This window comes from Pipistrellus hanaki, assembly GCF_964339955.1.
Source record: "Pipistrellus hanaki genome assembly, chromosome: 1".
NCBI classification, from domain to species: Eukaryota; Metazoa; Chordata; class Mammalia; order Chiroptera; family Vespertilionidae; genus Pipistrellus; species Pipistrellus hanaki.
In genome coordinates this window covers 53,222,255-53,236,669 of record NC_140503.1, presented here as the reverse complement: position 1 = coordinate 53,236,669, position 14,415 = coordinate 53,222,255, and the positions used below count along the sequence as shown (strand labels likewise).

General features: G+C 40.5%; 1 protein-coding gene across 4 annotated transcripts in view; it reads right to left on the bottom strand.

Moving 5' to 3' along the window:
- Nucleotides 1-14,415, bottom strand: part of MYO5A (myosin VA) — a 182,691-nt gene that overhangs the window by 11,573 nt on the left and 156,703 nt on the right. For all 4 annotated transcript variants that reach the window (XM_084894025.1, XM_084894026.1, XM_084894027.1 and 1 more), the window contains 6 exons: nucleotides 13,751-13,844; nucleotides 7,935-8,081; nucleotides 6,820-6,974; nucleotides 4,333-4,422; nucleotides 2,508-2,658; nucleotides 43-325 (listed from right to left, as the gene is read on the bottom strand). In XM_084894025.1, coding sequence (XP_084750151.1) covers nucleotides 43-325; nucleotides 2,508-2,658; nucleotides 4,333-4,422; nucleotides 6,820-6,974; nucleotides 7,935-8,081; nucleotides 13,751-13,844 — 920 coding nt within the window. The remainder of the gene's footprint in view (nucleotides 1-42; nucleotides 326-2,507; nucleotides 2,659-4,332; nucleotides 4,423-6,819; nucleotides 6,975-7,934; nucleotides 8,082-13,750; nucleotides 13,845-14,415) is intronic.

Below are 14,415 nucleotides of genomic sequence, written 5' to 3'. Positions count from 1 at the left end.
ATGGGGCAGCGAGAAAAGGCCGTCACTGTTCGAGTTTCTCACCTGATCTGCATGCCTTTGCTCCAGGAGCACATGTCCTTCCGCAGGAGGAGGTTGTTCAGCGTGATGGCCCCCACGATGTAGAACATCTGCTTGGCCACCTGCTTGATCAGCTCGGGGTCCATGCCGTGCTGACACATGACCGAGTGGAAGGAGCTGAGCTGCCGGAGGATGGAGTCCAGGGTGTAGGTGCCCTCATCGGCGATGCTGGAGGTCCTCTTCCTCAGCCCTGTGGGCTTCACCCCGGACACGCCCTGAATGGTCTCATGCTCCAGCATGCCTGAGACTGCATGAGAAGTTCACGTTAAAAGAGAGGGTCTGGAAGGACATCGTTTCATGTGCACACACATTCACACATTCATTTTAGGAAAACGATCTGAGCATCTAAACAGGGAAAAAGAACTCCCCCCAAAAGAGCTTCTAGATTTTTAATAAAGGAATAATTCTTAAATGCAAAAACTTATTAAGAAATCTTAATGGTGTATTTTCTAAACTAAGCAGCAGCAGCCTGTACTAGCACCCGGGTGTGGTACCGTGGGAGAGGTATGCTTCAGTGAGGAGAAGATGAGCGTTCTCCAGTGCTGTGTGAGCCCCAGAGGCAAACAAATCAAGTAACATGGGCAGGAGCCTGCCCAGCTGGTGTGGCTCAGTGGCTGAATGTCGACCAATGAACCAGGAGATCACGGTTTGATTCCCAGTTAGGGCACATGCCGGGGTTGCAGACTCGATCCCCAGTCTAGGGCATGCAGTAGGCAACTGATCATTAATTCTCTCTCATAATTGATGTTTCTATCTCTCTCTCCCTCTCCCTTCCTCTCTGAAATCAATAAAATATATGTTTTTTTAAAAAAAAGGAAAAAGAAAGGCAGGAGCTTGGGCAGAGGTCTTGGAGAAGACTTGCGAACTGGGCCCTTCCTTGCCCTGAGCTCCGCCGCCCAGGACTCAGCCTCTCCTCTGGGCCCTGCTGCTCCTCTCCTGTGCTCTCATAGCATGTAGCCTACGTGTCCTCTAGGACGGTTTGGGTTTGGGATGCCTACTCCTGGGTTGGGAGCCCCTCGAGAGCAAGGGCTAAGCCTGACTCACTTTTATTTCTCCTAGTGCTAACCTCAGCCTCCAAGAACCTCATACAGCTGCTGTTGAATCACTGGGGATTGGGTGGTGGGTGTAAGTGGGACACTAAGAGGTAAACTTCTGTTCAGCCGATAAAAACAGACACAAATAGGAAAAAAAGTTTCACTGAAGCTGATCTTCTTTGCATCTGCACCTCTTGCATTTTAGCTGAGTTGGGCTGCTTTAAACTCATGACTTTTCAGGGAATGACCGAAGAAATCACCCGACTCACATGGTTTCCTCAGCCTGTTATGGTTCCAGTTTGATTGTGGGCTTACGATAGAAAATGGAACACTCTGAGTCCACAGAAGGGAAAGAAATTGTGGAAATGAGAAAAACACATGGGTGGAGAAGAAAGGGCAGCTGGGAGCAGTCTTTAGAGGCTGCTGATGATCTGCCTGAGAATGAGAGTTTGGTGAGTTAAAAACAAGTGTGTGTGCCTTTTTTTTATATTCAATGCGTTTAAAGTTAGCAGCCTGCAATCTGTACATGCCCCCTAAGTCTGACTTCAAACATGCTACACATTCCACAGTGTAGCATGATACATAAACAAACATGCAGAACGAGTGTACATATATGAAGTGAGGTACATGGGATCACATTAGCTGAAAACACAGAAACAGAAAGACACAAAGTAACACCCACACAGACACAACCAGTGGGGCTCATTGAATTAGAAACTGCTGCATTAAACCAAATTGCCTTTAACAATTCCAGAGGGGCCATGAGATGTACAACTTAGCCTGGGGTGTCTGAGCCTGTTCTGTTACCACCGTACCTTCCCACCCCTTTTGCTGTAGCCTATTAATTAGCCAAAGTGCAAACCCTCCCCAGCCTTATTAGTTTTAAATGTAGTGTAGTAGTTTCCTAGACCAGTGGTCGGCAAACTAATTAGTCAACAGAGCCAAATATCAACAGCACAACAATTGAAATTTCTTTGGAGAGCCAAATTTTTCAAACTTAAATTTCTTCTAACGCCACTTCTTCAAAATAGACTCACCCAGGCCACACTCAAGGGGCCAAAGAGCCGCATGTGGCTCGCGAGCTGCAGTTTGCCGACCAGGGTCCTAGATGAAAGTTTGAAGTGTTTTTCAAAACTGGACAATGAATAAGGTCTACTGCTGGGTACACAGCATTACCCGATCTTAGAGAGAGGTACTGCACACTGGGGAGGGGAACTGGATACTGCCGTCCTGGTCTTGTGGAAGCAGCGATTCTGATGTATCCCAGTTAGTCATGGCTAACATCCTATGTTCTGGGATTCCTCAGCTACTTTTAGGACCATTTTAATGTTCTCTGTTTGAAAACATGCTATGAGACATGTGCCACTGGTGGGCATGTGAGGTGGACAGACTTACCGATCATGGGCTGAAGGATGTTCTCCAGCACCCGCACGAGTTGCTGGTAGATCTGAATGGCCAGGTCACTTAGCACCTGCCGGTACTCAGCCAGGTCGAAGTTGGTGAGGCAGTGTTCATTCTGGCGAGATGTGTTGTGCTTCATAAAACCCTAGAGCCACAACGCAGTTAATGATGCACAGGAAGTGAGATGTCTGCTGTCTGTCAGGCTCACTTGATCAGCATCTCCCTGTTCTTTTTTTCTCTTCATAGAGTTTCCATATATCCCTCACATAAATGCCAGGAAAATCATTTTCAATGTGTGTTTCCATCTTTAAAATTCCACTTCTTACTAGCTTTTTGAATAATATCTAAACTTGGAAACCTAGCATTTTCTTTCCAATAGCAATGTCAATAAAATAGGATGGGAGAATTTAATCTAAAAAAAAAAAAAAAAAAATTGCTCTAGTAGGTGTGGCTCAGTTAGTTGAACATGGTCCCATATACCAAAACATCACAGTTCAATCCCTGGTCTGGGTTGGGGTGTGTATGGAAGATAGCTGATCGATATTTTTCTCTCTTTCCCCCCTCTTCTTTCCTCTCTCTCTAAAATCAATTAAAACATACCCTCTGATGAGGATTGTAAAAAAATTGTCTTTCACTTATGAAACATGAAGTTTACTGCTAAACACTAAACTATCTAAAGTACTAACATGTTTAAACTTCAGTTTATTAAATATAGTTGTATTTATAAATACTGTACCAAAAAGGCATTTATACCTTAAAACAGATTGATTTCTACAGAGACTGGTAGATACATAAAAAGTTTTCCTTTCATGGCACCACAGATGATTTTCATCTTTTGGTGGTATTTGTTAAAATGGAAAGACAATAGTACAAGAAAGTAGTTTTATCAGATATTGCCTGCCAAAAGCAATAGCCTACTTGATGGGTTCTGCCCAAGGTCCTTAACAATACAGTCCAGGAATGGGAATGACAGGGCAGCAAATGGCCCCTCTGGGGAATTCTGGTCTGTCAGTCCCGTCTTTCCAGGGACATCTTGCTCACATTTGTATTTCCCATCGTTTGCCAGGACCATCCTCTGCCCCAAGCCTCTGACTGGGTGCTCAGCAAGTGCTACAGCTCAGCTTCTCTTTAACCCTCCTGGCAAAGGATGGGCGGTGCAGGGGAGTGGTTAGGGGTAGGGGCTCTCAGAGGCAGGCAGACCCTGCTCCTTATGGCTGAGAGGACTTGGGCAAATGGATGACCTTCACTGAGCTTCAGTTTCCTCATCTGTAAAACTCGGTCATAATCCCTATCGCACAGAAATGTTGTAAGAATTAAGTGACACAGTGTCTAGTAAGTGCCGTCTGATGCATAGTAAGCAGCCCTTAATAAACAGTAATTATTAACATATTACATTTTTGAAAAAATAAAGTCTGTCAAACAATTGATGAATACATCACTACAAACAAAAGCCAAACAGATTTTTGGACAAGTTTAAAGACAGTCTTAATCACCTCTAAAGCATTATAGTAACTACAACTTTTTAATTTTTAAAGAGTTCTTGACTAGTCCACTTGCACACATTGACAAAAAGTTTCATTGTTCCAACTATTCACTGATCAATGCTCATTTTATTTATACTGTGTTTTCTTATAATACAAACTCTCAGAGGAAAGAAACTTGGTTGTTCCCCACAGTCACACTATTCCATAAATAATAAACATCAAACAGAACTATGGACTTCCAAGCCACCTCTGAATTCAGGTTTCTAAATTAACGTTTTCCTTAAAAAGATCAGAGAAGGCACAACATGTTGGTTTTATAACCAGGTTTTTCTCACCTCTTCTCCGCTGTACTGCTTCAAACAGTGCAAAAACCGGCAAGTGTTAGAGAGCCAGAAGGAAACGGTTTCAAAATCATCACCTCTTTTCTGAAAGAGAGAATAAGCCTAAATTTGCTTTTTTTCTTGGAGAAATAACAACCTGAAAAATAAATGAACAGATACCAGAAGGCCCATTCTTTCAGTTACCATTGTAAACAATTATAAATCACAAAGGAGAAGAGAAAGACTGTGAAACACTGAAACCCCAACACATGTCAGTCATAAGACACAATTAAAAAAAGAGATTTTAAATTGTTTTCTTAGAAAGAGGAAGGGAGAAGGAAACATTAAGGTGAGAGCGGAACATCACTCACCTGCTTCCTGCACACCCACTCCTAGGGATCAAGCCTACAACCCAGGCATGTGCCTGATGGGAATTGAACTGGTGACCTTTTGGTGTATGGGATAAAGCCCAGCCAACTAAGCCACACCGGCCAGGGTGATAAGATATAATTTCTGAGCAGTGAATCAGAAATGGGATGAAGGAAGTCCAGTGCAGAGCAGTACACAAAGGAAGCTACTTGTTTCTTCATCAGGATTGGGGCACATGTCCATCATTGCTAAATCCAAACAGAGCCCAGGCTGGTGTGCTCAGTGGTTAGAGTGGTAGCCTGTATACCAAAGGGACTCAAATTCGATTCCTGGTCAAGGGCATGTACCTGGATTGCAGTTTCTAACTCCAGCCCCAACTGATGTGTCTCTCTCACACTGATGTTTCTATTTCTCTTCCACTCCCTTCCTCCCCTTCCACTCTCTCTAAAAATAAATAAACAAATAAATGAAAAGCTACCCTCCGGTGAGGATACAAGACAAATACTAGTCTACTTCAATTCAAAAAGGGATATGTGACAAATGCACATCAATTTTAAATGGTATCAAAAGGGTGTTAGGTTCTAGTACCCTCTCTTTTGTAATCTTGAAACAATCTGGTACAATAATTAGTCAAATTAGATAAATGCCTTCTTGCAATTAAGGTGAAAGGGAGAAAACCTTATGAGTTGACTTTGTTGTCTTTGTAAAAGTTGGCCTAACAATTAGCAAAACTTATAGTCTAAGTGCAATAGAGCATCAATACACCAAAAATGAAATGAATTCTATTCAGAAGATGCTCATCAATTTTTAAATATTAAATCTTCAGAAATTCCATGCTTCAGTAACTACTGTAGATTGTAACTACATAGAACATCTTAGCAATAGGGACTGAGAACTAGCATCTGTCAAAAGGTCAGATGGGGGAGGGGTGTGTTTCTTCAGTGCAGAGTTTCAGGTGGGAAAGATGAAAAGGCTCTGGAGATGGGTGGTGATGGCTGCACAACAATATGAATGCACTTTATGCACAGAGCTGGTCACTGGTTAAGCCCTGGCCGGGTGGCTCAGCTGGTTGGAATATTAGTCCATGGACCGAAAAGCCCAAGATTTGATTCCTGGTCAGGGCACATACCCAGGTTTTGGGTTGGATCCCTGATCGAGGAGCATATGGGAGGCAACCAATCAATGTCTCTTTCTTACATCAATGTTTCTCACCCTCTCTGTGAAATTAATAAAAACAGCAAAACTCCACATATCCTCAGTAAGGATAAAAATAATGGTTAGATGTTATAATTTTTGTTATGCATATTTTACCACAATAAAAAAAGTATTTCATGAAACACATCCCAGATTTGAGCGCCCACTGGGTACGTTAGCTTATCCACTTATCTCCATTTTAAAATATAACCTTAAGTCAGGTATCAGAAAGCAAAGTATTTAGAACACTTTCTCTTAGCTCTTCACAGAAACACCTGAGTTAAAACTAAGAATAATGTTCATTGTTTTTTTAGAGTTAGGAGGAGGATTATGCAACATAATCACCAAGTCATTATGTAGGACTTCCTGCTCCAGTACATGATTTTTCTGTCTTTTCCAAGCCTTTCCTTTCTGATTAGTGTCTGTGTGTTGCTTCTCTGTGGAATCAGGCACAGGTTACAAGGAAAATTATGGGTGATTTGGAGAAAAATGGTGAGAAAAGTTCAAAGAAAAACTTTATTTCATCAACTATCTTCTTATATGAATGAGCCATGTATTATTTAACCTATTTAATACCTATCTTAACTATAGCATCATATTCCCTGTATATGATGGACTCCATTAAGTATTTGAAATTTACTTCTAAGTAAGACCTTAAAGCAGACTATTTCTATCTATAAAGAAACAATTTTCTCCACAATTAAATGCAATTAAATCAAATTAGTTTTGATTACTGTTTATTCTGAGCCCTGTTTTGAAAGAAGCATATAGACAATCTGTAAGAAAAAACATTTCCCACTGTGGTACATTTCCACAGTGGAAGGTAGCCGTTAAGACAGCAAAGTGTTCACACCTTCCTCAAGGCTGAGGGAGAAAAAGTCCCTACATGGAAGTTCTGTCATTATACTCATTATGAGAATTTTGTTAAACATGACTGACCTTTAATACTTTTTTGATGCTGTTAATTGTGGATGTTAGCAGCGACCTTACTTTCTGGTCATCGTTCAGGTAGTCGGCATGTCGAACACACATGAACAGGATATACGCTGGTAACCCTGGGATCAAGTTGACTGCCACACCACGTGGCTTCAGTTCTGAAAAAAGAGAGAGAAAACAATCTTACCTAACACTGACAGCCTTCATGAGAAGCCCTTTGAGAGACAATGAAAGCACAGTTCTCATGTGAGAGTCCAATCGTTCAGGGTAAATGGGTCACATAAAAAGCATATTTTAATAGTTCAGGAAGAGAAGTTCTTGAGGGTGGGAACATGGTGAATTTTAGTTGTCTCTGCCAAGACAACTCCCAAATCTCTATCTTCTGCCCTGACTTTTCCCTTGAATTCCAGTCTCTTGGATCAACTGCCTTCTTGGCATCTCAGCTCAGACATGTCAGACTGAGCCCATCCAAACCAAACTCCATTCCTGGAGTACCTGCTCTTCTAGGAGTTGCCCCACTCTCAATAAATTGCAGTTCCAGCCTTTGTTTCTCAGGTTATAGACCTGTCATCACCTTTGATGTATTTTTCTCACACTACACACCTAATGCAGCAGCTGGTTGATGTTTCTCTCTCATCAACATTTCTAGCTCTCTATCCCTCTCCCTTCCTTTCTGTGGAAAATCAATAATATATATATATATATATATATATATATATATATATACACACACACACACACACACACACACACACACACACACATATATATATATACACACACACACACACACATATATATATATATGTAAAAACCGGTGTTGAATATTTCTAAAATCAGTGACTAGTCTTTCCCACCACTGACACGTGTACCAAAAAGACCTTTTAACCCAGGCACAAAATACTTGCATGCTTGAGATCTCTTTCTTTATTTCTCCTCTCTCCTCCCTCCTTCCTCTCCCACCCACTCCCCCCTCTATTTTCTCTTTTGTTTCTGTGAGGGTGGGCAGAAGAGGGTTGTTGGCAAGCCAGCCAGAGAGGCCTCACCAGGAACCACACTAACTGGCACTTTGATCCTAGCCTGCAGAACTGAGAGAACAGAAGAAAGAAAAGACTTGCCCAGAATCAGGTTCTTAACGAGTTTTTGCTCATCTTCCTTCTTGTATTCCAGCATTCCTTGGAAATCCTTTTCTTTCCTGGGAATGTTGACTGGACGAATGGGCTCGTCAATGATCTGTCCTGGAGATATGTTCTCCATCTGGCCCACTTCGTGAGAAACAAAAAGGAGAAGAAAAGGTTTTCCAGGGAGAAAAGATGAGAAGGTTCCATGTTCCTATAATTTTAAATGATAAATTCTATAACAACAAAAATGTGCCATATTTGCCACTTAATTGTCCCCTTTTTATTTTATTATTTTTCCCCAAGCAAATATATTTATTTAATTACAATTTTTATTTTTTATTGTTTAAGGTACTTCATGTGTCCATATCCCCCTACTGGCCCCCACTCCACCCCCCTCTTTAATTACCTTTTCTAAAATTGGCTGTAAGTGGCAAAATTGTATGGTGATGTCACTGACAGCCACCAGTGCTGGGCTACTATTAGCGTCAGAGAACCTTAATTGATTCAAAAGCATTTTTTTTGGGGGGGTGGGGGGAGGCAGAGGGAAGTAATAAATTTACTTTGTAATAAGATTAAATGTTCCCAAAGTTAGTGGTTTAACTTCTTGGTTAATGAATTATTAATCATAAATAGTTAAATATATTTAGACTTTAAATATTCTATAAAGAGGAAGAAAAACTAGAAGACTCTCCTCACTTTCAGCTCTATGAATCTAGTCATTAAAGAAAAAAAACATTTATTTTAAATGTAACGTTGCAATCAGTTCAAACCAATGAGAGAGCTGGTAGGATAGTGTGTCTTCACACTAGTTGATGTGAAATGTTTCATTTTTCACAGAGGCTTCCCAAGACAAAGACCGAACTTGCTGCCACTATCCCTCATTCCCAAAGAGATAATGAGCAGATAAAACCACCTCTATTTAATGTAATTACCTTAAATACTATTCAATTTTTGTTTGTTTTTAGTAAAGTGTTAACAGTCCTACCATGAAGTTGTGTCCATTAAAGCACAGCTACTGGTTAACCTGTTCAGAGATTAAAAGTGGTCACTACTGTCAGTAACAGCTGCTGGAGAAGAATAATACTAAGGATTCAAAAAGTCTCCAATATCACCTCAGAAATAAGACTAAATGGGAAGTGGAAGAGAAGGTATGGGGATCAGGAGTTAGAGATCTGTGATGTTTGTGCAGACACATGCTAGTGAGCAGGTTGTGTTACCTATAGGAAGGGGGCAGTTAAACCTGTTCAGGTGAAGATTCATCTGAGTTCAGAGACCTGCAAACAGATGCAGATCAGAGGCATCGGAAAGGTTAGTGCTGCTGACTGCACAAGGTGTAAGCGTGCTCTCCTGTCACTCTGGGACTGTGGTTGGCAAACTGTGGCTCGCAAGCCACATGCGGCTCTTTGAGTGTGGCTCTTCCACAAAATACCATGGCCTGGGCGAGTCTATTTTGAAGAAGTGGCATTAGAAGTTTAAGTTTGAAAAATTTGGCTCTCAAAAGAAATTTCAATCATTGTACTGATATTGGCTCTATTGACTAATGAGTTTGCCGACCACTGCTCTGGGGCAATTCTGTGTTGGGTCTGGGAAGCCAGTTCCACAGGAAGAGGCTACGGGAGAGAATACCAACAGCTGTCAGAGCTCCTGCTGCAGCACCAAGACTAGCAGTGCTGAAGATGGCCATGGCCATCAGCACTATATATCTAAGGAGTGGCCACACTGTGGTTGGACAAATCAGGGCTGTGGCATCTAGTGCTTCATGTGCATTGGTGCAGTCTGGAAACCAAGGTAACTGTGAAATGTGTGCCTCCACATAGAGATAGAAGATTCAAACTATTCAATTTTACAAAATTATTCCTGGAGTCAGTTTAAACACAACAGCACCAGGATTTCGAAATCTGCACTAAGTGGCCTTCACAGCTCACATACATGCTACATGTACAATACAAAAGAATAAAATCTCTGCTATCTAGATTACTAGTCACTTTCGGCCAAAGAAATAATCATAAGAAGGGAAACTGGAAGGAAATAGATTCAGCATATTAAGTTCATCAATAAATGTACATATTTGGACTCCATATGATGTAAAAAGAACGCTTTAAATCTACTTATTTAATCACACCTATGGTGCCATTGACTATGAAATACCATTATCTACCTAATGAAAGAGTAACAAGCTAATTGACCATACCTTCGCAATGCCTACCAGCCAACCATGAATGAGTATGCAAATTAACCCAACAAAGATGGCGGGTTAATTTATATACAAAGACACTGAGTGGCCAGGGTGGGGCAAGACACTTGTGTCGTCACCATGATGACAACACAGGCATTCTGCACCATCCCACTCTGGGTCTCTGGGCAGTGTGAGAAGGTGGAAAGGTGGCTCCAGGCTGGAGTGAAGGCAGTGCCAGCAGCTAGAGGAAGGAAGACCCATTCTTGCACAAATCTTCGTGCATTGGGCCTCTGATTTTATATAACACTAAAGGAGGAAAACACTGCAATTAAACTATAACCCATCAACAGTTATAAGACATATCCTGACTTCAGAGATGTTAAAATGTCAAAAAGTGTGCACTTCAGAATTTATGAAATATGTTTTAAAAGGAAGTTTCACTTTCCTTTTGTAAAATCTCTAACCAAGATATTTTTGGTTCTGTATAAAATGTCAAAGACAGCCGAAACCGGTTTGGCTCTGTGGATAGAGCGTCGGTCTGCGGACTGAAGGATCCCGGGTTTGATTCCGGTCAAGGGCATGTACACTGGTTGCGGGCACATCCCCGGTAGGGGGTGTGCAGGAGGCAGCTGGTCGGTGATTCTCTCTTATTGATGTTTCTAGCTCTCTGTCCCTCTCCCTTCCTCTCTGTGAAAAAAAATCAATAAAATATATTGATTAGAGCAGTTGGTTAGAGCATCATCCTGATACACCAAGATTATGGGTTCAATCCCCCATCAAGGCATATATAAGAATCAACCAATGAATGCATAAATAAATGAAATAACAAATTTATGTGTGTGTTTTCTCTCTCCCTTTCTCTAAAACCAATCAATTAAAAAAAAACTTTAAAAATATATAGATGTCAACTCAATATAACCTTGATTCACTTAGTAAATCACCTGCTACTAAAATAAAATGTCAACCCTTGTATAGCATCAGAAAAGCATAAAGTCTAAAAGAGAGAAGCCAGGACACCACCCCAGTTTTCAAAGATAAAAGAGAGCTTGGGGGATCATCCAGTCTAATTCACCATCTAATACGAACCTCCTTCTAGAAAGACCTGAAGAGATGCCTATCTCTATCTCACAGATTCTTTAGTCTTGAGGAAAAACATTCCTGAACCTGTTTTGTCCTGGAAAAGGAAAGGACACTAGAATTTTTTGTTGTTGATGTTGTTAATCCTCACCTTAGGATATTTTTCCATTGATTTTTCAGAGAGTGGAAGGGAGAGGGGAGCGAGCGAGCGAGCGAGCAAGAGAGAGAGAGAGAGAGAGAGAGAGAGAGAGAGAGAGAGAGAGAGATTGATGTGAGAGAGACACAACCTCGCATACCCTGACCAGGGCCAGAGATCGAGCCTGCAACCTAGGAACTTGCCCTTGACCATAATTGAACCAGGGACCCTTAGGTCTGCCAGCCAATGCTCTATGCATTGAGCCAAACAGGCTAGGGCTAGAATTTTAATTTATTTTTCCTCACTTTGGTACCAGGAAGAGTTTGGTCACAGTTTAATTGAGGCAATCAAATTCCTATAAATAGAGAGAGTCCATTAGAAAATATGACACAAATGCCGAAACTGGTTTGGCTCAGTGGATAGAGGGTCGGCCTGCAAACTCAAGGGTCCCAGGTTCTATTCCAGTCAAGGGCACATAACTTGGTTGCAGGAATATCCCCAGTAGGGGGCGTGCAGGAGGTAGCTGATCGATGTTTCTCTCTCATTGATGTTTCTAACTCTCTATCCCTCTCCCTTCCTCTCTGTAAAAAAAAAAAAAACACCAATAAAATATATTAAAAAAAAAAAAAGAAAGAAGAAGAAGAAGAAGAAGAAGAAGAAGAAGAAGAAGAAGAAGAAGAAGAAGAAGAAGAAGAAGAGGAAGAAAATATGACACAAAAAAAAGAAGTCTGGTTCTCAGAAGACTTGGGTTCTAGTCCTAGTTTGGCCACTAATTGGATGAAACTTTAAAAGTCAGTTATGGTTTCTGGGCTTCAATTTTTTTCCTCCTATAATATGATTAACCAATTTCTAGAATTTTTTAAGGTCTAAATTCCTTGACTCCTTGAAAACTGAAATGGAACACCCACTCCTGGATTAAAATATAACACAATGCAGATCAAATTTTGAAACACTTGCCATTTAGCTATGTAATTTCTGCTAAAATTATATATGCTAATGTTTTAAAAAAAAGTTTTCATTGGCTTCTACAAAAGTCTCCATAATTAAATGTTACTCATAGAAGGAGGCAAGAACCTATTTTAAACAAGAAGAACTTAAGTATATTTAATATACATTTTAAAAAAGATACAAAGATTTCTATACATTAGAAGGTGCTTTGCTGCACAAGGTTGCCAGTATTTTCTGTATAATGGGGGTAGGGGACAGGGAAAATGTTCGAGGAGTCTGTCAGGGAGGTGGGGGAATTCTGCTCTCCACAAGGGCCCAGATCAAATTGATTGATTTCATTTTATTCTTTAGACTTGCATCAGTTATTCAACTTCTCTTAAGGATATTTTAATGGTCTTTTTGTTTAACCTATGAATTGTCTCCTCTAGTGCTACGTGCAGGTTTAAGAACATAGTTGGCAGGATAGTTTAACTCACCAGAAGATTTCTGATTGATAATGGCTTCAACTTGCTGGCATCTTAAAATATTCTAATCTATCTCTTTAATTAAAAAGATACATATCAAAGAAATCTTATTAAGAACTTAAAATAACAAGTAAAACCATTAGGAGTTTTAAAAAATAATCTTACAAATTGATACCTTGAAATCAGTTTCTTTCAAGCTAGTACTCTGCAATCCAATTATCATCTCATGATATAATTAATGCAGAGTTAAGTGCAGAAATGTTCTGTGAAGAAAGATTTTCAAAGTTCTGCCAACAGACATTTTATTTTTTTAATCTTCATCTGAGGATATTTTTTTCAATTGGTTTTTAGAGAGAGTAGGAGAGGGAAAGACAGAGAGAGAAATATCGATGTGAGTGAAGCACATCAATTGGTTGCCTCCTGTACATGCCTGGACCAGTGCTGGGGCCAAGGAGAAGAATGCAACTGAGGTTATATGCCCCTGACCAGGATTGAACCCAGGACCCTTTGGTCTGTAGGCTTGACACTCTATCCACTGACCCAAACCAGCTAGGGCCTATAGACATTTTAGCCCATGTGTCTGATTTGGAGATTCAACACTTTATTCCGATATGTAAAATCTGAATCAATAATGCTATAAGGATTAGATATAAAATATAACAGCCAAGTAATCTGATTTCTAAGTAAATCTTTCAGCGTTTGTATATCCAAGGAAATAAAAAGTAAATATCTTCAAAGGAAATATCTACATTGCCATTCTAAATATTTCTGAAACTTATTCAGCAAACATTTATGGAATGATTAAGATGGGCCAAATATTATGCAAGGTATTGTGAAAAGAAGGGGAAGAGGTGGTCCCTTGCTCAGGAAGCTCATAGGCCACTGAGAAAGCCAGTAATTCAAAGAGAAAAATGGTTAAAAATATGACAGTGAAAACCATAAAAGTGAGTGGGAACCATAAGTTCTGTCTGGGGATCAGGAAAGCATGCTCTTAAGGATGTGTTTAAAATACCTTCTAGTTCACCAATTTTTTTGGCAAATACTTTTAGTTGCTTTTTCAGTTTCCGGACAGTCTTATCTTGTTTTTCAAGTTGTTCCATCAAATCCTAAAGGTGAAAATGAGAAATATAACAGAATGATCAAAATAGGTCTTCTAAAATGCACAGAAGGAAAGCAGACACAAAATGATAGAAACAGCACTGTTAGTTTCACATAAAAGCTCCAGAAAAGCTCACTGGTGGAGCCACCACCTGGCTGAAACTCGCAGGCATGGGAAATGCAGCTATAATACATGCCGAATGTTAAAATACAGATGCAGTACAATCCTTTACAGCGTGACGGACAGCAGGCTCACTGGGGAGTCTTTTCCAATAGACTCCACGTGGGCAAAACAATTAAATGCTCGTAAAATGTACCACTATTCCATTGCAATGCCTTCTTTTAAAGGGGGAAGAGGCAAAATAATTTTTGATGAATGCACAAAATGTGTTGTGGAGAGTTTTAAGGGCAGTGGAACTTGGGTAGGAGCTTTTTGACTTTTGACTTCCATCACACTGTAAGCCTAGAGTCAGTAACAAACCAAACACGACAGTGGACGCAGGACACTGGTAGAGGTGACACCACTCGCTGACAGACAGCTGTGGGGAGAAACAGTTTCATCAGAGTTTTTGCAGAGAC